Source organism: Trichoplusia ni, chromosome 2 (assembly GCF_003590095.1).
Source record: "Trichoplusia ni isolate ovarian cell line Hi5 chromosome 2, tn1, whole genome shotgun sequence".
NCBI lineage: Eukaryota > Metazoa > Arthropoda > Insecta > Lepidoptera > Noctuidae > Trichoplusia > Trichoplusia ni.
Window position 1 is genome coordinate 3,424,906 of NC_039479.1, and position 20,091 is coordinate 3,444,996.

Sequence of the window (20,091 nt, forward strand, 5' to 3'; positions counted from 1 at the left end):
TAACATGTTCTAGCTGATAACTATGTAATGAGTTTTCACACACGTTTTTGTTGTTTATCACATTATTAGCCGTCCTGGAATTTTATAATCTGTCTTCCCGTAACCAATATAAACAAAACGCTGTAACCATGACTATTTCCCTGTTCCCTAATCAAATGTGACATCAATAGTCACTACCATTGGGACATTGTCATAATGGTTTTGTTTGAAAAGCTTTATTTTTGTTTGTTAGTTCAAATGAAATAAAAATAATAAAATATTTGTTATTTTTTCGATTGGAGACAACTTAAAACTTTAAAATGGACGAGAGGGAGTTGAGAAAACTCTTGCAGACGAAAAATGGGTGCCGGGTGCCGATAATGAGGCCGATACCTGATGTGCACCTGATGGACGAATTACCCTTCACGCCGCTACCGCCTTATAGCAGGCTCAAGGTACCATGCATTCATTACATAGCAGTAGGTTGGTGGTAGATCACATATTATGTACCTATTAACTACTTGGACTTCGTACGTGAGAAAAGTAAGTTGCATGTAATCATCATCGGCCTAGCCTTTTCCCAACTATGTTGGGTTCGGCTACCAGTCCAACCGGTTTCAGCTGAGTACCAGTACAAGGAGCGACTATCCTATCTGACCTCCTCAAGCCAGTTACCTGGGCAACACGACATCCCTTGGTTAGACTGGCTGTCAGACTTTTCATGCTTCTGACTACCTGTAACGACTGTCAAAGATGTAGGAATAACAGCCAGGACCCACGTAGGAAAAACGTGCCTTCCGAAATACGGAGGAACTTGCTATGATAAAGATGGTCACCCATCTACGGACCAACCGCGTCAAGCATTTGACGCGGTTGGTCCGTAGCTAAACCTGTGATCGAATCACTTATGCGGTTATAGCACAGCCACGAGCTCCTCTGTAAGTTACATGTAACTTATCCTTAAATCTCGATGTTAGCCGCCTGAAAGGTATAAATTCAATTCAGAAGATTTTTTTCAGTTAATTGTCTTGTTTGTTTGTAGGTACTTATTAGTTCAGCCGTACTTAATTATGCGCACGTATGATAATTAGTATACGTAATTATTTAAGTACCTACGTCATGATGGAAGTCTTTGTATAAATACAGAAAAGGCTAAGTAAAGGTTGTGCATGATAATTTTTAATTATCTGATTCTGAAATTGACTTCTAAGGCTTTTGAAAAAAAGCTTATGGCAATTTATGTATCTATTGTAACTGAAGTAAGACGAACATTTTTGTAATTATTTGCAAAATACGTGTATATTTAGTGATATTCGAGTTTGTCCGACTAATTTGTTTTGTATGGACTCTTTAAGCATGAGCTAATAATTATAAGCCTGTGTCGGATGAACTCAAATCTCTAAACTGAGGCAGACCTATAAATTCTTAACGGGTATCAACCGTCATGCAAAACCTCATAATCTTTATAATTTGCAGGACAAGAAAGCAAACTTCCGCAAAATTCTTGAAAAGAAAGCGACTGAAAGAAAAGTCGAGGTTGCGAAACCGCCCATAGAACGATGTGAACGAGAAAACTGGGAGATATCACAGTCACGCCACGTCGCCGTACTACGAGAATGCGCGCAGAAGATACAACCTCCGCCGATGTCTAAGGACTGGGAGCGGAAAATCCTTGGCTTGGTCCCGTCAAAACTTCGACACATGTATCCGATACTAATGGACGAACTGATTGGCGAGAGTAAAGACGAATGGAACCGCAACCTTCACGAACTCGCAGTCAAGACTATCATCAGAGACGAGCCCGGAGTCTCTAGGGTCAGGTATCAAGAACCTGCTTTTAAGTTTAATGGCATCACAGATAATTTTGACTTTATGCTCAGATGTCGTAGAAAGTTACGTGATGCAGCTCTCGTATTGCATCCTTTTATAAGACTAGTGCTTGAATCATCTGAAAGAGTTTTTCCCGAATGCATCATAGACTTAGCAAAATATAGAGCTCATGGACCTATATCACTAGATGATTTTTTAGCTAAAGTGTTGGAAGAAATCAGAAGGGCCGATTATCTAGTTTCTAGCACATGGTATAATATTCTGGTTCAATGGCTTAAAAATCCAAGATGTCTGCGAGGAATGCGCACTAAGAAGATACCAAGCTTTGTAAAATGTGCAACCAAAATTATATCAATGCAGATTCAAGAAATTATGCGCCGATCTATTGACGCTATTATAGACAGTCTAGCTGACCCAGAGTCTGTCCTTATACTTAATTTAGCCCTAGATTTCGACGGAGATTTTTTTTATGATCCGTCTCTTGAACATGTTAACGAAGTATTTCATTCTATAGCCGATGCAATAAGCAATATGGCTCAGAGGCTCATGCCTATAGAACAATATCTTAGAATACCATATAACTTCGACGCATTACCAGTTCTATACAACGACTGGCTACATAAAGATGGTCATCAGAGATTGCAGGAAACATTAGATAACGTGTTTGAACCCCTACGTAGCTATTTGGGCTTTTTGCGTGGAGAATACAGCATGCTTTACGGGGCTCCGGCTAAAGCCGCCGTTGTTAAATTTATCAAAGAAGCCAAAAAGTTTGAAGTTGCTAGAGATAAAATCAAGTATTTTCAAGGCATAGATTCTGAAATTACGGCTGTTGTAGAAAATGAATATTTTAATTGTGCTGTTGTGCATCAACTTCGAATGGTAGACGGTTTAAAACGCAAAGCTTTAGAATTTGTTAACGACCTTATTGCGGGTATTATCAGTGACCACATAAATGAAAACGACAGTATTTGCGCTGCATTTGAAGAGATAAAAGAAAGGGCTCTCAGAGAACCAACAAACGCAGTTGAATTAATAGAACAAGGAATCTACATTTTACACGCAAAGACAGTTTTAGTTGAAGCTTTAAAGGAAAGAATAATGGTGCAAATCAACATTATATCCAATCTCCTTGAGATGACATCTCTGACAGAAGAACATGTAGCTTCAAATACGCGGACTGTAAACTGGCTAAAAGACATTAAGCCAATTTTCGAAAGAAACGCTACTGCTTACGAGGCCCACAAAGCAGATATGGAGGAGAATCTCCTAGCTAAAATAATGCACCTAAATAAAGAAGTGGTGGAAATGATACCCCATTTGGAACTCTTGGACAATATGGATGATATTGATCACACTCTTGAATACCTCGAGTACCTGAGAAAACTCGTTCATCGCTTAGATGACTGTGACAAACTCGTGGCGTGGATAAATACTGAAGAAGCAACGTTCAAATTTCCAATTACCAATTACCCCGATTTGGAAGAACTAAAAGATTATATTAAACCGTTTCATAGCCTTGTCTATCTGGTACATAAATGGAAACGGAGTTATTATACTTGGATGGACGGACCTTTCGAATACTTGGATCACACTCAAATTGAAATTGATCACGATTTTTATTATAAAGAGTTCTTAAAAATCTCAAAGAATTACAGGCAAAAAATTAAGCAGCAAATAGCTGAAGGCGTGGAGAAAAGATTTCAGGGTTTAGTAGATGACCCTGATATGAATAATCTGCCGGCTCCAATGAAATTATGTGCTCAAGCTGTTGCAGAAATTAAGGAATGGAGGCCTAATGTTCAAATGGCTCATATTATGTGCAACCCGGCCTTGGTGCAGAGACACTGGGATGAAATGACTCAAATTGCCGGTTTTGATTTGACTCCCACAGCTGGAACAACGCTTCGAAAAATTATCCAATTTGATCTCTGGGATAATATTGATCAGTATGAAATCATAAGCGTAGCAGCCACGAAAGAACTTGCTCTAATTACAAATCTTAATAAAATGATGGCGGAATGGGGAGATATATGCTTTAAAACTAGTCCTTATAAAGATACTGGAATACACATTCTTTCTGGACTTGACGATATCCAAAGCGTTTTAGATGACCATATAGTTAAAACAATCGGTATGCGAGGTTCAGCGTTTGTAAAACCTTTTGAAACACAAGTTAAGTCATGGTATGAAAAAATAACTAGAGCTAATGCTACTATCGATGAATGGGGAAAAGTGCAAAGTCAGTGGTTATACCTGTTACCCATATTTTCATCAAAAGACATTGTTGCCCAAATGCCTGAAGAAGGAGTTATGTTTACTGAAGTGAATAACGTATACCGCAGATATATGGGTTCAGTCGAAAAGGACCCTCACGCTTTGGAATTAGCTGGAGCTACAGGCGTATTGGAAGCTCTTAAAATAGCTACCGCTTTACTAGATAAAATTAACGATGGTGTTAACAACTATTTAGAAAAGAAGCGATTGTATTTCCCTCGATTCTTTTTCTTATCAAATGACGAAATGTTAGAAATCCTGTCAGAAACTAAAAATCCCCTTAAAGTTCAGCCGCATCTAAAGAAATGTTTCGAAGGAATCAACAAATTGGTATTCGACGATGATTTTAATATATCTGCAATGATTTCAATGGAAGGCGAACAAGTTGAATTTCTTGAGACTATCAGTGTCCAAGCGGCAAGAGGATCTGTAGAAAAGTGGCTTGTTCAAGTTGAAGACCAAATGCTGAAAGCTGTAAAATCTGAAACGGAATTATCTTATTATGACTATCCAAACATAAGTCGTGTTGATTGGATTCTCTCATGGGAAGGTATGGTAGTGCTCGCTATATCTCAAATTTATTGGGCCGTAGATGTTCACGAATCTCTCCAAACTCACAAATTAAGCGAACTTGAAGCATTTCATCAAACATTAAATGTACAACTTAATGAAACTGTTGCTATCATTCGACGCACTGATTTAACGAAACTGAACAGTATTACAGTAAAAGCGCTTATTGTAATCGATGTGCACGCTAAAGATGTTATATTTGAGTTAGTAGGTAAAAATGTAACAGAAGTCACAGATTTTCAATGGTTGGCACAATTACGTTACTATTGGGAAGATGAAAAAGTTAGTGTAAAGATTATAAATGCTGTAGTGGCTTATGCTTACGAATATTTAGGCAATTCCGACCGGTTAGTTATTACGCCATTAACAGACCGATGCTATCGAACACTTATAGGTGCCTATTATTTACATTTAAATGGTGCTCCCGAAGGCCCAGCTGGCACAGGAAAAACTGAAACGACAAAAGACTTGGCAAAAGCGTTAGCCGTTCAATGTGTCGTATTTAATTGTTCTGACGGATTAGATTATAAAGCAATGGGTAAATTTTTTAAAGGTGTAGCATCTTGTGGCGCCTGGGTTTGTTTCGATGAATTCAACAGGATTGAAGTGGAAGTGCTGTCTGTCATAGCACAACAAATTTTGTGCATTATACAAGCAATCAGACAAAAGTTAGAAACGTTTGATTTTGAAGGAACTACTCTAACTTTAAATCCAGCTTGCTACGTTTGTATCACTATGAACCCAGGTTATGCGGGTAGGTCAGAGTTGCCCGACAATTTAAAAGTGCTTTTTAGAACAGTCGCAATGATGGTGCCTGATTATGCCATGATTGGCGAAATTTCATTGTATTCTTTTGGATTTCTCGATGCCAGAAGTTTATCTGTGAAAATCGTAACCACATATCGTTTGTGCTCTGAACAGTTATCATCACAAAATCATTACGATTATGGGATGCGAGCTGTAAAAACAGTTCTTTCCGCCGCAGGAAATTTAAAAAGAAGTTTCCCAAATGAAAGTGAAAGTATTTTACTGCTTCGGTCAATCACAGATGTCAACTTACCTAAGTTCCTGTCATTTGATGTACCTTTGTTTGAAGGCATCATATCGGATTTATTCCCAGGTATACAACTGCCAAAACCAGACTACGTAAACTTTTTAAACGCTTGTCATATTAGATGCGCAGAAAATAATTTACAACCAATGGAATGTTTCCTTACTAAAGTGATACAGACATTTGAAATGATGATCGTAAGACATGGATTTATGCTTGTAGGGGATCCTTATTCAGCAAAGTCAATGACATTAAAGATACTGTCGGAAGCATTAACATTAATGGAACAAAAAAATCAGCCTGGAGGCTGCGAATGTACTTACAAAGTACTAAACCCTAAAGCAGTTACAATGGGACAGCTTTATGGTGCGTTTGATCCAATATCATATGAATGGACGGATGGCATTGTCGCCACAATGTTTAGAGACTTCGCATCAGACGATACTCCTATCCGAAAATGGATTGTCTTTGATGGCCCAGTCGATGCCGTTTGGATCGAAAATATGAATACAGTTTTAGATGACAATAGGAAGCTTTGTTTAACATCAGGTGAAGTGATGGCGATGTCAAGCGTCATGTCAATGATATTTGAGGTAATGGATTTGTCTCAGGCCTCCCCTGCGACCGTATCGAGATGTGGAATGATATACATGGAGTCCGCTTCATTTGGCTTAAGGCCCTTTTATAAATCATGGCTAAAAAATTTAAATCCTATATGGTATGAAGAAAATGAAGAATATATTTATCAAATGTGTGAATGGCTTTTTACGCCATTAGTTTATTATGTAAGAAAACAATGTTCTCAATTGGTTACAGCTGGAGAAGTAAATTTGGTGATCAGTACTCTCAATCTCATCGTTATGTATATGGATAATGCTATAAAAGGCGAAGAAGACACAAGACATACGAGAACTTGGTTTTTAGCATCTTTCTTGAGTGCATTAGTATGGGGAATTGGTGGCATTCTTAATACGGACTCCCGGGAACGATTTGACAGTTTAATTAAAGAATACTTTAGAGGTGAAAAAGGTATTCCACATGCCATAGATCGCGTTGATGTGTCTATTCCTCCGGATGGATTGATAATCGACCATTACTATATGTATAAAGGTAAAGGTTGTTGGAAACCTTGGCCTGAAGCTGTTAAAGGTGTAACTGTAAAAGAGCAAATTAATTTACTTCAAACGGTTATTCCAACTTTAGAGTCAGAGAAATACTTTGCTTTGTTAAAGTTGCATACCAAATTCAAGCAGCCATTGTTGCTTATTGGGCCCACAGGTACTGGCAAAAGCTTTTTGGTACAAAATTTCTTGATGAATCGTATTAAAATGGACCACTATACTCCAGGTTTTATAACCTTCACAACAACAACGACTGCAAATCAAACGCAAGAACTAGTTATATCTAAACTAAACAAACGAAGAAAAAATAATTATGGACCCTCTAAAGGTAAGGTGGCTATTATATTCATTGATGATATGAACATGCCTGCTAAGGAAGTGTACGGAGCTCAACCGGCAATTGAGTTATTACGGTTATATTTTGACCAAAAGCATTGGTACGATTTGAAAACAACTGACAAGTTGTACATTTATGATACATTTTTTTATGGAGCGATTGGACCAGTGGGTGGCAGTCGCCAGTTAATTTATCCTCGAATGCTGAGGCATTTCAATATCTATTCTATAAATGAGTTTTCTAAAGACAGCATGAGTAAAATATTTACCTCCCTGCTCACATTAGGCTGGCGAAGAAATGGATTCGGTCAAGACGTACATCCGTTTATTCTTAACATAATAGCTGCTACGATGGATATTTATGACCATGCTACGGAAGGCTTAAGACCAACACCAGCAAAGTCACATTATATATTTAATTTACGCGATTTTTCAAGAGTAATTCAGGGCTGCGCACTTTTGAGAAAGGAATCTGTAGATAACAAAAAGACATTTGTCAGAATTTGGGTTCATGAAATTTTACGGGTATTTTATGATAGGTTAGTAGATGAGGATGACAGAAATTGGTTTTTTGAAACACTGAAAAAGTCTACCAAAGATTGTATGAAAGATGCATTCGAAAACTCTTTAGATACCTATCAAGCACCTAATGGAGAAGTAACTAGAGATACTATCAAGAATATGATGTTTGGTTGCTATCTAGACACGGACAGTGTAGAAGGAGAGCGACGTTATGAAGAAATGCCATCGAAAGAGGCTGTCTTAAAAGTGGCAGTGTCAATGTTAAATGAATACAATGCTATGCATAAAGCAAAAATGACGATCGTATTATTTGATTATGCTCTAGAACATTTGTCAAAGGTTTGTAGACTGTTGTCAATGCCTTCAGGAAATGCTCTATTAGTTGGCGTTGGTGGCTCTGGTCGACAATCTCTTACGCGTTTAGCTAGTACCATATTAGGACAACAAATATTTCAGCCTGAGATCACAAAAACTTACAGCGTAAAGGATTGGCAAGATGACATAAAACTGGTGCTTCGGGAATCTGGTGGCCTAAATAAAGATACGACGTTTTTGTTTTCTGAGAGTCAAATAAAAGAAGAGGTATTTATTCAGAATTTGGATAGTTTATTAAACTCAGGAGAAGTCCCTAATCTTTACGGCTTAGATGAAAAACAGGAAATTCTCGAACTTGTTCGTTTAGCTGCTCAAGGTGGTAATAGAAATCTTGACATAAGTCCTTTGCAAATTCTAGCTTTCTTTGTAGGTCGATGTAAAGCAAAACTTCATATTGTGTTGTGTTTCAGCCCTATAGGCAGCGCTTTTAGAACAAGATTAAGGCTTTACCCATCTTTGGTTAATTGTTGTACTATTGACTGGTATGATAGTTGGCCGGAAGATGCTCTAGAAATGGTAGCGCATTATTACATGGTAAAAGTAAATGTACCTGATAAGGTAAAACAAAGCGCCGTTATAGCTTGCAAACAATTTCACGTTGACGCACGTACTATATCAATTGATTTTTATAATAATTATGGTCGTCGAACTTATATTACATCAGCGTCTTATTTAGATTTAATTAAATCTTTTACTGCTTTGACTAATAAAAGACAACGTGAATTGAGAACTGCAAAACTTAGATACATGAACGGTTTAGATAAGCTTGGTCAAGCAGCCGACGCAGTAACAATCATGCAACGAGATCTAAACGCATTGAAACCACAACTAATGATAATGGCTGCGAAGTCAGCTAAAATGATGGAAGAGATAGCAACTGAAACCGCTATCGCTGATAAAGCAGCCGCGCAGGTCAGGGAGGATCAAAAAGTAGCGAATGTACAAGCTGCTGCTGCTCAAGAACTTAAGAAAGATTGTGAAGCTGATTTAGCTCTGGCATTGCCTATCCTCGAAGATGCTATTGCTGCTCTAAACACATTAAAACCTGCTGATATTACAATTGTTAAGTCTATGAAAAATCCTCCAAGTACGGTGAAGTTAGTCATGGCAGCGGTATGTGTTATAAAGGGTGTTCCACCTGATAAGATTCCAGATCCAGCTAATCCTGGAAAAAAAATATTAGACTATTGGGGCCCTAGTAAAAGAATATTAGGTGACATGAGTTTCTTGGATTCTCTACGAAATTTCGACAAGGACAATATACCTATCGCTATAATGCAAAAAATAAGAAAAGAATATCTTTCTAATAAAGATTTCAAGCCTCATATAATTGCCAAAGCTTCTGCTGCCGCTGAAGGATTGTGTAAATGGATTATAGCTATGGATATGTATGACGCGGTAGCTAAAGTGGTAGCCCCTAAAAAGGCTAAATTAGAAGCCGCTGAACGAGAGTTTGCACAAACAATGGCAATTTTGGAAGAAAAGAAAGCATTAGTAGCCAGATTAGAAGCAAAGTTAGCAGAGTTGAATGAAGCTTTGGAAGAAGCTAATATAAAAAAGAAACAATTAGAAGATGAAGTTCAATTATGTATTGATAAATTGCATAGAGCGGAAAAATTAATTGGAGGCTTAGGCGGCGAAAGAGTCCGTTGGACAACTGCTGCTGAAAATTTGCAGACACTATTTGATAATTTAGCCGGAGATATTCTAGTATCGTGTGGTATTATGGCTTATTTAGCTCCGTATACCCTGCCTATCCGAGTTAAGATTATTGATAAATGGCGTGATTTAGTTATTAAACTAAATATGCCACATTCTAAGCAATTTGTGTTTAAAGATGTTTTAGGAACAGATATTAAGATTCAGAACTGGTGTATTGCCGGCCTACCTAGAGATTCGTTTTCTGTAGATAATGGTATAATTCAAGACAACTCCATGCGATGGTCTTTGCTAGTTGATCCACAAGGACAAGCAAATAAGTGGATCAAAACTATGGAGAAGGCTAATGATCTGCAAGTTTTAAAGTTTACAGATGGCAATTACATGAAGGTTATCGAGACTTGTTTGGAGTACGGAAAACCTGCTCTGATAGAATGTGTTCTTGAAGAAGTAGAAGCACCTCTAGATCCTGTTTTACTCAAAAATACATACACTCAAGGAGGTAAAGAATTTATTGCCCTAGGAGACAATGTTATTGAGTATCATCCTCACTTTAGATTATATATGACAACTAAATTAAGGAATCCGCATTACTTACCCGAAATCTTTAACAAAGTAACTTTGATTAACTTTGCTCTCACTAAAGATGGTTTAGAGGATCAGTTACTGGGTATAGTCGTCGCAAAAGAACGACCAGATTTGCAAGAAAAAAGGGAAAAGTTAATAGTACAAAGTGCGGCTAATCGAGCTGCGCTCAAACAGGTAGAAGACGATATCTTACGAACTTTGCAAGAAACTAAAGGTGATATTCTGGAAGATGAAAGTGCCGTTGAAGTTCTTGATTCTTCTAAACTATTGGCAATTGATATTATGAAGAAACAAGAAGCTAGTGTGGAGACAGAAGTCATAATAGAAAAGTTCCGACATGGTTACAGACCTATCGCTTCACATTCTGCAGTGTTGTACTATTGTGTTACTGAGTTGCCTAACGTAGATCCTATGTACCAATACTCATTAATATGGTTTATTAATCTTTATGTTATTTCAATAGAAAATGCTAACAAATCAAAAGATTTAGATAAGAGATTGAAATTTTTAAAGGACACTTTTACATACAACTTATACAGTAATGTTTGTAGATCACTATTTGACAAAGATAAACTTATGTTTTCATACATTATGTGCGCAAAAATGATGCTTTCATCTGGTGAGATGAACCATGACGAACACATTTTTCTTATAACTGGAGGCATAGCTGTTGAAAACCATTTGAGAAAACCAGTTGATTGGTTACCGGATAAAAGTTGGGACGAAATATGTCGAATTAATGACTTGCCCGTCTATGAGGGATTTAGAGAAGATTTTGTAAAAGACATAACCAAATGGCAAGCTGTATACGACGACATGGAACCACATCATAGAGAATTGCCCGGAGTGTGGAATAAAAAACTTTCTCAGTTTCAAAAATTATTAATTGTTAGAGTTTTAAGACCCGATAAACTGACCACAGCCATTTCAGACTTTGTTGAAAAACAAATGGGTCGGAAATACATAACACCACCACCATTTGATATCGGTAAATCTTTTGGGGATTCAAATTGCCTTGCTCCTTTAATTTTTATTTTATCTCCGGGCTCGGACCCCATGGGTGCATTAATTAAATATTGTGAAAGAATGGGATATTCACACAGATTTAACTCGATATCTTTAGGACAAGGTCAAGGACCAATCGCGCGTGCGATGATTGAGAAAGCCCAACTTGAAGGCGGATGGGTGTGCTTACAAAATTGTCATTTGGCAGTTTCTTGGCTTCCCGCTATGGAAAAACTAATAGAAGGTTTTGATTTAACCAACACTGACCTCAGTTTCAGATTATGGTTGACAAGCTATCCTACAGAAAAATTCCCACAAGCGGTACTACAAGTAGGAGTTAAAATGACCAACGAACCACCTACAGGTCTGCAGCATAATTTAAATCGGTCCTATATTTCGGAGCCTGTAAAGGAAACAGAGTTTTTTGAAGGTTGTCCAGGAAAAGATAAAACTTTTAGTAAGCTACTATATGGGATTAGCTTTTTCCATGCAGTAGTCCAAGAAAGAAAAAAATTTGGGCCTCTAGGATGGAACATTCAATATGGGTTTAATGACTCAGACTTTCAGATATCAGTTATGCAGTTGCAGATGTTTTTAAACCAGTACGAGGAAATTCAATATGTAGCTATTAAGTATTTGACAGGTGAATGTAACTATGGTGGCAGGGTCACAGATGACTGGGATCGTCGGCTAATCGTAACTATTTTAGACAATTACGTCAACCCTAATGTTGTAAATGACCCAAATTATACTTTCTGTGACATTGGAAACCAGTATGGTCTTCCGCGAAGATGCGAATATCAAGATTATCTTAAGCATATTGAGAGTGTGCCGGTAAACCCTCCTCCTGAAGTATTTGGTTTACATATGAATGCAGGAATTACTCGTGATTATACTACTTCGATGGCGTTAACAGAAGCTCTAGTGCTTGTTGAAGGAACAGGGAGCGGTGGTGAAGGAGGAAACACAGAAGTTATTCTCGTTCAAATGGCAGCGGAAATACTTTCGAAGCTACCTGATAAATTCGACGTTGAAGTTGCGCAACAAAAGTATCCTGTTGATTACAGTGAGTCTATGAATACCGTCTTAATTCAAGAAATGGAGCGCTTCAATAAATTACTTCAAGAGATTAAAAGTTCCTTATTAGATTTACAAAAAGCTGTAAAAGGTCTTATTGTAATGTCACCGGCGTTAGATTTACAGTCAGTTGCAATGTTGCTCGGAAAAATCCCAGATAACTGGCGTAAAGTTTCTTATCCTAGTTTGAAACCTCTTCCTAGTTACGTAACTGACTTTATAGAACGTTTGGCTATGTTGGACGATTGGTACCAGAACGGAAAACCATCTACGTTTTGGCTTTCTGGTTTCTTCTTTACTCAAGCTTTCCTTACTGGTTCAGTTCAAAATTACGCAAGAGCGAAGAAAATCCCTATTGATTTACTGGTGTTTGATTTTCAAGTACTGCAAGTGGATTATGAAACTGCTTATCCACCTTGGGGAGTATATGTACAAGGACTGTTTATGGACGGTGGCCGGTGGGATCGGAGACAACACACAATAGCAGAACAATTTCCAAAGATATTAAACGAAGGCGTACCCGCTATGTGGTTGTTCCCTAAATTGAAATCGGAGTTTGATGAAGGTACGAGGTACAAATGTCCGCTGTACAAGACTTTGGAGAGGAAAGGCGTGTTGGCCACGACTGGTCATTCATCTAACTTCGTGTTAGCGTTTTTCCTGCCTTCGGATAAACCTTCAGCTCACTGGATAAAACGTAGCGTAGCTTTATTACTGCAGTTAGACTTTTAATAACACCCTAATGATATTATTTTAAAATATTGTACTCCTATATGTTTTTTTTGTCGCTTGATCGACACCAATGGTATGATAGAAAAACATATCTATAAATATTGTTGGTTGTTGTGAATATAATTTTCCTGGCCTGATGGTCTAGTGGTTCGTAGCCCTGACTGCTATGTTGGAGGTCGTGGGTGCGATTCCCACCCAGGACAAATGTTTGTGTGATGAGTATGATCATTTGTTCTGTTTCTGGGTGTAATTTGTCTATAATATGTATGTATTTAGAAATATATAAGTATGTTTATCAGTCGTCTAGTACTCATAATACAAGCTTGGCTTAGTTTGAGACTAGATGGTGTTGTGTGATAGTTGTGGAATATCTAATATAATAATGCAACCTACATTTTATATCAAAACATCCAGTTGTGGGGGAAAAGTGGCCCTTGGCTTAATTTCTTTTAAATGTTTATTGATGGTCAATTTCAATTTTTTTTCTAATTATTATAATTGTTATTTAGACATTTCTGAATGTTATTCGATTATGAGTGTTCTGAATTTAAAATCAATAAAACGTAACTTATTAAATTTTTGGTGTATTTTTTATTGTGAATAAGGTGTATCAACAAGCATTGTATAATTATTTCTTAGTTTCCCTGTTGTATTTGCGAATTACGCTTCATAACTTCACGTCTTGTATTTTCAGCCTCCAGTAATCTTTTTCGTAACTTCAGCATTATTGCGGTGTTTCTTTTCTGAAATGTTTTTTTTTTAAACTTAGGGTAAGTAAGTAGATAACTGTAAAATATTGACCACATACTATTTACGAAATCTATGTAAACTAGAATTGTCAGATTTGTCATGGGTTATAGAAACCGCAAAAGTAAAAACGCCTCGGATAATTAGTTAGGTAAAGAACGCCGTCTCTCAAACAAGTGATAGCCAGAGCCTGTTTTGAAACCTTCAATAGAAATAACCTATGAACCTGAATGAATTACACAAATAAAAAGCAATAAATGATGCCATAACTACTAAAATCTTGGCCCTACTTTAAGCACAGCGCACTCCCGTTCAATCGCAGCGCATTCCTCTTCAATGGCCGCCGCCTCCCGCTGTTGCCTCGCTTTTTCCTCGGCGATCTGACATTCCTTCTGCCGTTGTAGCTCAAGAAGTTCAGCCTCCTTGTCTTTTTGTTGTTTTATACGATATTCAACTTCTCTCTGCTCTAGTCGTTGTTGAACAAGAAAGTTGTAAGTTTACAATTTAATTCTACGAATTGCAACGTCAATGAAGAAAGTTAAATGAAACGTCTATTTATTAAATATTATTTTTATACAATGTTTGTTTTAAGCTTCTTGTTACCCAATTATTTTTTTATGAATGGTTAACTCACACAGATCAACTCGCGACGGACACGACTCCGCTGCCACGCTGGCTCATGATGCGTATTTATCGGGCTGGATCCCGATAAATACGCATGAATTAAATGTAAATAAGTAAACATTACGAATCCACCTCACGAAAGTTATTATAATAAAACTTAGTCACCCAGTCTTAATATGCTATCAGTGCCAAAAACAATTATAATTTTTGTAAATATGAAACTCCAACCTTTATCAAACATTTCTTGAAAACCTGCCAAATGTGCGTTCATGGTAGACTTATGTGTTTCTATTTTCAAATCTTCAGATACCGTGCAAATATCAATCATTGATATCTGGTGCCTGCTCTGAGTAATCTGGTTTTTTACTACCTGTATGATTAAAATAATTAATAATTTGTCCCGTATTTCTTCTATCCTAATATTGGTGGAAGATTTGTCCGATAACTATCTTTACAAAAAGTTCGAAAAACACCTCATTACTGTTTTTGAAAGAACTCATCCGAATATCGGACACATCCTCTATTCATTCAGTCTGGAAGCGTAAAGTCTCGCTTCCATATTTCCATAACTGCATCAGTGATAGGACCTCAGAAAGCCACAACAAAGAAGTAAATTAAAAAAGTAGGATTTTGCCTATTCGTTCTGATGCCACTTAGTGGTTATTTTGTTTGTCGGGTTGTGAGACTCCCTCAAAAATGCTTCAGTACCATAAGCTAGTCGACGCATGCGTGATCTGGCACTTTCCTTGAAGTCCAAGAAATACTCTGCATTAGGCTACACTGATACTAGCATTATAAAATTGCCTGGAGTTTAAAAGAAACAATGGCCCCGGAGCGTGCTTCGATAGTTCTTCTATCTCAGGGTAGTCAGATCGGAAATGTCGAATCAATTTGGTATTAAATTAATTTACCTCTATTTGCTCTGTTATGTAATCTCCTTCAGCTCTCGTTGTGTTAAGCTCTTCAATAAGCGATCGTTCTTTATTCCGCAGTTTTAAAACCTCTCTTTCTTTTGCCAATTTTTGTTTAGTTACTGAAAAAATAAAAATGGTTAACACTTAAACGAATACCTTATACAAGTACTAACACATTAAAACAACTTGAATTAATAGAAAACACATCTCTTGATTTCTGTAAAACCTATTCAACCAAGATAGATAAATGGACTCACCAGATTTCAGTTTCGATTTTATTGACTCGACACTTTCGTTTTCACAAAACATTGTTCAAATATTGTGTAGAAATTATTCAAATTGTACTTAATTTAACTTTCAATACCTATTAACAGAGAAATAGAGAAAGACCTATGAACACAGAAAGATACAATGGTTCTCAAACGATTTTTAAATTTGCCGCCATAATACAACTTGCTGTTCCCGTGATTTTTGTCGTTCAGAAACATTCGTATTCAGACTATTTCAGACATATAGAATATACGAAACAAAGCAAAAAATTTATAAATAAGTGTGCTCAATATTTTTATGCGTAATTAATTTTATTTACGTAAGTAATTAATACACAATCCTATTTTATATAAAATGTTGGACGGATGTGTTCAATTTATCTGTGCAGTGGCGCCAGTGGCCTGTGGCGTTTTAGTAGTATAATTTTATAATCTATGGATTGTAAGCGACAAGCGTGCGGTTTTGCAATTTGTAGTGTTTCACGAAAAATCTTCCATTTAATTTCGAAAATGTAGAAACAAATAAGTCATGATAGTGAGATATAACCGTTAATTAAGTTATAAGTGCTTGCTATTTGTCATTTTAATGTGCAAATCGTCGAAAATGGTTTCGGGCAGCACGAGGGTGATTCAAGTCACCAACATCGCGCCCCAGGCCACTAAAGATCAGATGCAAACACTCTTTGGGTATCTTGGAAAGATAGACGACATCAGACTGTACCCTACCATCAGGGATGTATCCTGTCCGGTACAATCCCGGATATGTTATGTAAAATATTACGATTCGGCAACTGTCAACGTAGCCCAGCACATGACCAACACAGTGTTCATTGACCGGGCATTAATCGTTATCCCCATGCAATCTGGAGAGATTCCCGATGAGCATAAAGCCCTGGAAATGTCGAGCAATGGAACATTAGTGCCAGGATTAAGCACTGTTGAACCTCGTCTACCGGCGCATGTTGTGAACACCTTGGAAGGAGTTCCTCCAAGCCAGGTGATCCAAACTCATGATCCTAAGTTAGTGGCGGCTGGGCTGCCCCCTTACCCGCCTTTGCCGGCGGCTTACGACTCCAGGAAAATAGAAGAAATAAGAAGAACAGTTCTAGTTGGTGATGTCGACAATTTGACATCCCAGCATCTTATAGACCACTTTTGTCACGCTGGTGAAGTTAAATATATGAGGTTCTGTGACCGAGATGCTGACAAACAAAGATACGCGCTGATTGAGATGACTGAGCAGGAGTCTGTCCTAAAAGCTCTGCAGTTAAATGGTAGCATTGTGGAGGGACAAGCCATCAAGGTAACATACAAAATTGCCAATAAATTTTTTAACCCGTACTTCTGATATAGCCATATCTTTCATCTATTTTTATTTTACTCTACTATTTCTCGAAGAAATGGGCAGTGGGCCATCTTAGACTCTCCAAAGTCCTTGAAGTCATAAAACACACTATCAACTTAAAACCGAATCAAAAGTTGAGTAAACATTCAATCACTCATAAATATTCTAACATTTATTTTATTTAGGTGCTGCATGCCACTCAAGCCATATGTAAGCCTCAAACTAAGAGTAATGAAGCGGCCCAGAGGGAGATTGAAGAAGCAATGTGTAGAGTGAAAGAGGCACAGAACTTGATATCTGCAGCCATTGATCCTGTTATAGGACTCCTCTCTAAAGATAAAAGGAGGTATGAATACTACTGTCATTTTATTTACAAAGTAAGGCGTAACCCATGTCTTTCAACATTAATTGTACTGTTTTTGTAGTTTAGTTAGTAGCTTTACTCAATTAACTTGTTTTTATACATATTATATTTTATCTATATAAGCTTAGTTACTTAAAAGTATGCAACATATATTTGGTGCTAACTGTGCAAATGTTGGCTGAACCCTAATAGGTGCATCAAAATTATAGGGGACATCTTAAAATGGCCAACAAACATCTTGTGACAGTATATGTCTACCTTTTTGTTTGACTCACTTAGCTAATTTATGATAAATATTTTACTCTAAAGCAATTATATTTATTTGCGAAATTGTTTTAGTTACTGTGCCATTGAAAGTTCTCCTCATGGAATACCTTATGTTTTTCAAGACATATTTAATTAAGAATAACATTGCTCTTTGTATACCTAATTTAAAATCAGTGAGTATCTTATTAGAAAGGACTGTTTTAACATAACTCTGCAGCAAAGTAATTATTTATGCAGTGCAATAGTGAAGCCTGCTGACTTTGAAATATATGTAAATAATTCATTTTAACTTCCATTTGATGATTACTCTAAAACTACTCAACTGTTTTGAGATCTTCCTAATATGTTCATAACCTTGCGGAGGAAATCACAGAGAGCTTGTGGTGGATATAGTATATTGCAGCTTTATTTAACATTTGCATGAATTATGAATTCAAAATGTCTATTTAGCTTTTCTCCATTAAACAAATATTTTTGCCAATATACACTATTTACTTAGTCATTAGGCCCCGAGTTTTGGCGGGAATACAAGAAAACCTGTAATCCTATATCAAAGGTTTATGAAATCTTGGAACATAAATGTATATTACGTATTGGCCGTATTTAATTAGTATGTTATATTTTCAGGACACGGTCCCGGTCTCGCTCGCGGAGGCGGTCTCGGTCCCGCTCGCGCCGTTCCCGGTCTCGCCACCGTTCCAAACGGTCTCGCTCGCGGTCCCGACATCGATCTCGCCGCTCTCGGTCGCATCAGAAACATCGCTCCAGGTAAATGGAACAAACTCTTACTTCCTCTGTTGATTCTACGACCCAAATAGTGTCTGGGCGTCTAATAAGAAAGAGCGCCACTTTACCCGATCCTTGGCCACTTCCCGCCTGCATCGCGAGCGCTTGGTAAAATAAAATGCTTTGTTTATACAAATTTTCATACCGTAACAGTTTCTGCGGTTTGTGTCAGTTTCCCACATTCGGCACCTGGTGACTACAGAGTGGGTGTTTGCATTGTAAACATAGCTTAAACCCATTTTATTAACTCTTTAAAACAAAAACTTGCAAGTGGGTTATCAAACAGTTGAGATAAGATAAACATGCTGTATTTTTATTTTAACAATTTCAAAAACAAACTTGCTTTACTAGTTATGTATCTCGTATTACTTTTAACTGTTATGTATCACAACCATTTGGTATACTAAGTTAAAGTAATCGATATCATTATGATACTGTGTCTAAAATAATAATAACTATCCACTTTATCTTACAGGTCTCGGTCTCGTCACCGTAGTTCGCGACGTTCCCGCTCGAGGTCACGTCACCGCAGCTCGCGCTCGAAGCGCGACCGCTCGCGGGACAAAGATAAGGATCGCGATCGCAAGGATAAGAAGGACTCAAGCGATAAGGATAAAAAGGATAAGTCTAAGTCACCGCCCCCTAAAGAAATCGAAAAAGAGGAGAAGGAGGAAATCAAACAAACCGTGCTAGAAGTTGTGGAAACTAATGGTAACTCAGAAAAGTCCAAAGCTTCGACACCGGCCGACGATAAACCAGAAAAGGATGTAGAAAAGGAAAAAGACAGATCACCCTCTAAGAAACGGGACCGGTCCAAGTCGCGAGACAGGAAACGTGATCGCTCCAGATCCCGACGTAGATCTCGCTCGCGATCGCGCAGGAAGCGCTCGCGATCCCGGAGGCGATCTCGTTCTAAGGAGAGAAAGAGGTCTCGTTCCAGGAAGAGGACCAGGTCCCGAGACCGGAAGCGCTCCCGATCACGCGATCGAAAGAGGTCGCGGTCTAGAGATAGAAAACGTTCTAGGTCCAGGGATAAAAAGCGTTCGCGGTCTCGTGATCGTAAACGCTCTCGCTCTAGCAGTCGACGTTCCAAGAGTCGCTCCCACAGAGACTCTAAAACGCCTCACGAACGTAAATCTCGGGACCAAACTCCCAATCTTTCTGTTATAGAAGAAAAGGACATTTCTTCTATTGAAAATAAAATCCCTGATGTATGTGATGAAAAGAATTCTCCAGATAACATGGACATTTCCAACTCGCCGTAGAACGATCAAGCGACCACGTAAAATACTTGTATGAAGTAATATCTTGTGTAACTAATAAAATGCTTCTTATTTTGTTGTATATTTAGTAATTACCAATTTTTCTAAGCTGAAAGTACATAATTTCAAATAACTTTGTATTATTTATTTTCCTCACATTTCTCAGTAGTAATTTATACACAAGGTAATGAATTCATATTTTTATAAATTCGGTTAAAACCTTTTTTTGTCATAATTCATGTGTTTTAGTAATGGATAAGATTATTTTAAGGAACAATAAACAATGATCCAAATCACTATTGTTTATTTTTATTTAAGGCCCCAAAATCGTTATTTTTTTATATTATAAGAATAGCAAAAAAAGCGTCCAGAGCCACCAAGGCACCAAAAG

General features: G+C 37.5%; 3 protein-coding genes across 3 annotated transcripts; 2 read left to right on the forward strand and 1 right to left on the reverse strand.

The window, feature by feature from the left end:
• Positions 1–246: 246 nt before the first annotated feature.
• Positions 247–13,154, forward strand: LOC113503800 (dynein heavy chain 12, axonemal). The gene is made up of 2 exons (XM_026885902.1): positions 247–434; positions 1,456–13,154. The coding sequence occupies exons 1-2, from the start codon at positions 300–302 to the stop codon at positions 13,120–13,122; spliced, it is 11,802 nt and encodes a 3,933-aa protein (XP_026741703.1). The 5' UTR covers positions 247–299; the 3' UTR covers positions 13,123–13,154.
• Positions 13,155–13,497: 343 nt separating this feature from the next.
• LOC113501012 (inner centromere protein A-like) lies at positions 13,498–15,937 on the reverse strand. Its single transcript, XM_026881987.1, has 5 exons — positions 15,665–15,937; positions 15,405–15,526; positions 14,722–14,863; positions 14,160–14,335; positions 13,498–13,865 (listed from the first exon to the last, which is right to left on the reverse strand). The coding sequence occupies exons 1-5, from the start codon at positions 15,714–15,716 to the stop codon at positions 13,758–13,760; spliced, it is 600 nt and encodes a 199-aa protein (XP_026737788.1). The 5' UTR covers positions 15,717–15,937; the 3' UTR covers positions 13,498–13,757.
• Positions 15,938–16,102: 165 nt separating this feature from the next.
• LOC113503821 (probable splicing factor, arginine/serine-rich 7) lies at positions 16,103–19,996 on the forward strand. The gene is made up of 4 exons (XM_026885922.1): positions 16,103–16,979; positions 17,207–17,367; positions 18,280–18,420; positions 18,914–19,996. Exons 1-4 carry the CDS (start codon positions 16,263–16,265, stop codon positions 19,701–19,703), a joined length of 1,809 nt encoding a protein of 602 aa, XP_026741723.1. The 5' UTR covers positions 16,103–16,262; the 3' UTR covers positions 19,704–19,996.
• The last annotated feature ends 95 nt before the right edge of the window (positions 19,997–20,091 follow it).

Excerpts from the sequence above, each read along its gene's own strand:
- LOC113503800 (XM_026885902.1), top strand. The coding sequence starts at position 300 with ATGGACGAGAGGGAGTTGAGAAAACTCTTGCAGACGAAAAATGGGTGC. Across the intron at positions 435-1,455 it reads CGCCTTATAGCAGGCTCAAG|GACAAGAAAGCAAACTTCCG; the intron begins GTACCATGCATT and ends TATAATTTGCAG.
- LOC113503821 (XM_026885922.1), top strand. The coding sequence starts at position 16,263 with ATGTGCAAATCGTCGAAAATGGTTTCGGGCAGCACGAGGGTGATTCAA. Across the intron at positions 16,980-17,206 it reads TGGAGGGACAAGCCATCAAG|GTGCTGCATGCCACTCAAGC; the intron begins GTAACATACAAA and ends TATTTTATTTAG. Across the intron at positions 18,421-18,913 it reads CATCAGAAACATCGCTCCAG|GTCTCGGTCTCGTCACCGTA; the intron begins GTAAATGGAACA and ends TTTATCTTACAG.
- LOC113501012 (XM_026881987.1), bottom strand. The coding sequence starts at position 15,716 with ATGTTTTGTGAAAACGAAAGTGTCGAGTCAATAAAATCGAAACTGAAA. Across the intron at positions 15,527-15,664 it reads AAAATCGAAACTGAAATCTG|TAACTAAACAAAAATTGGCA; the intron begins GTGAGTCCATTT and ends TTATTTTTTCAG. Across the intron at positions 14,864-15,404 it reads ACATAACAGAGCAAATAGAG|GTAGTAAAAAACCAGATTAC; the intron begins GTAAATTAATTT and ends TTAATCATACAG.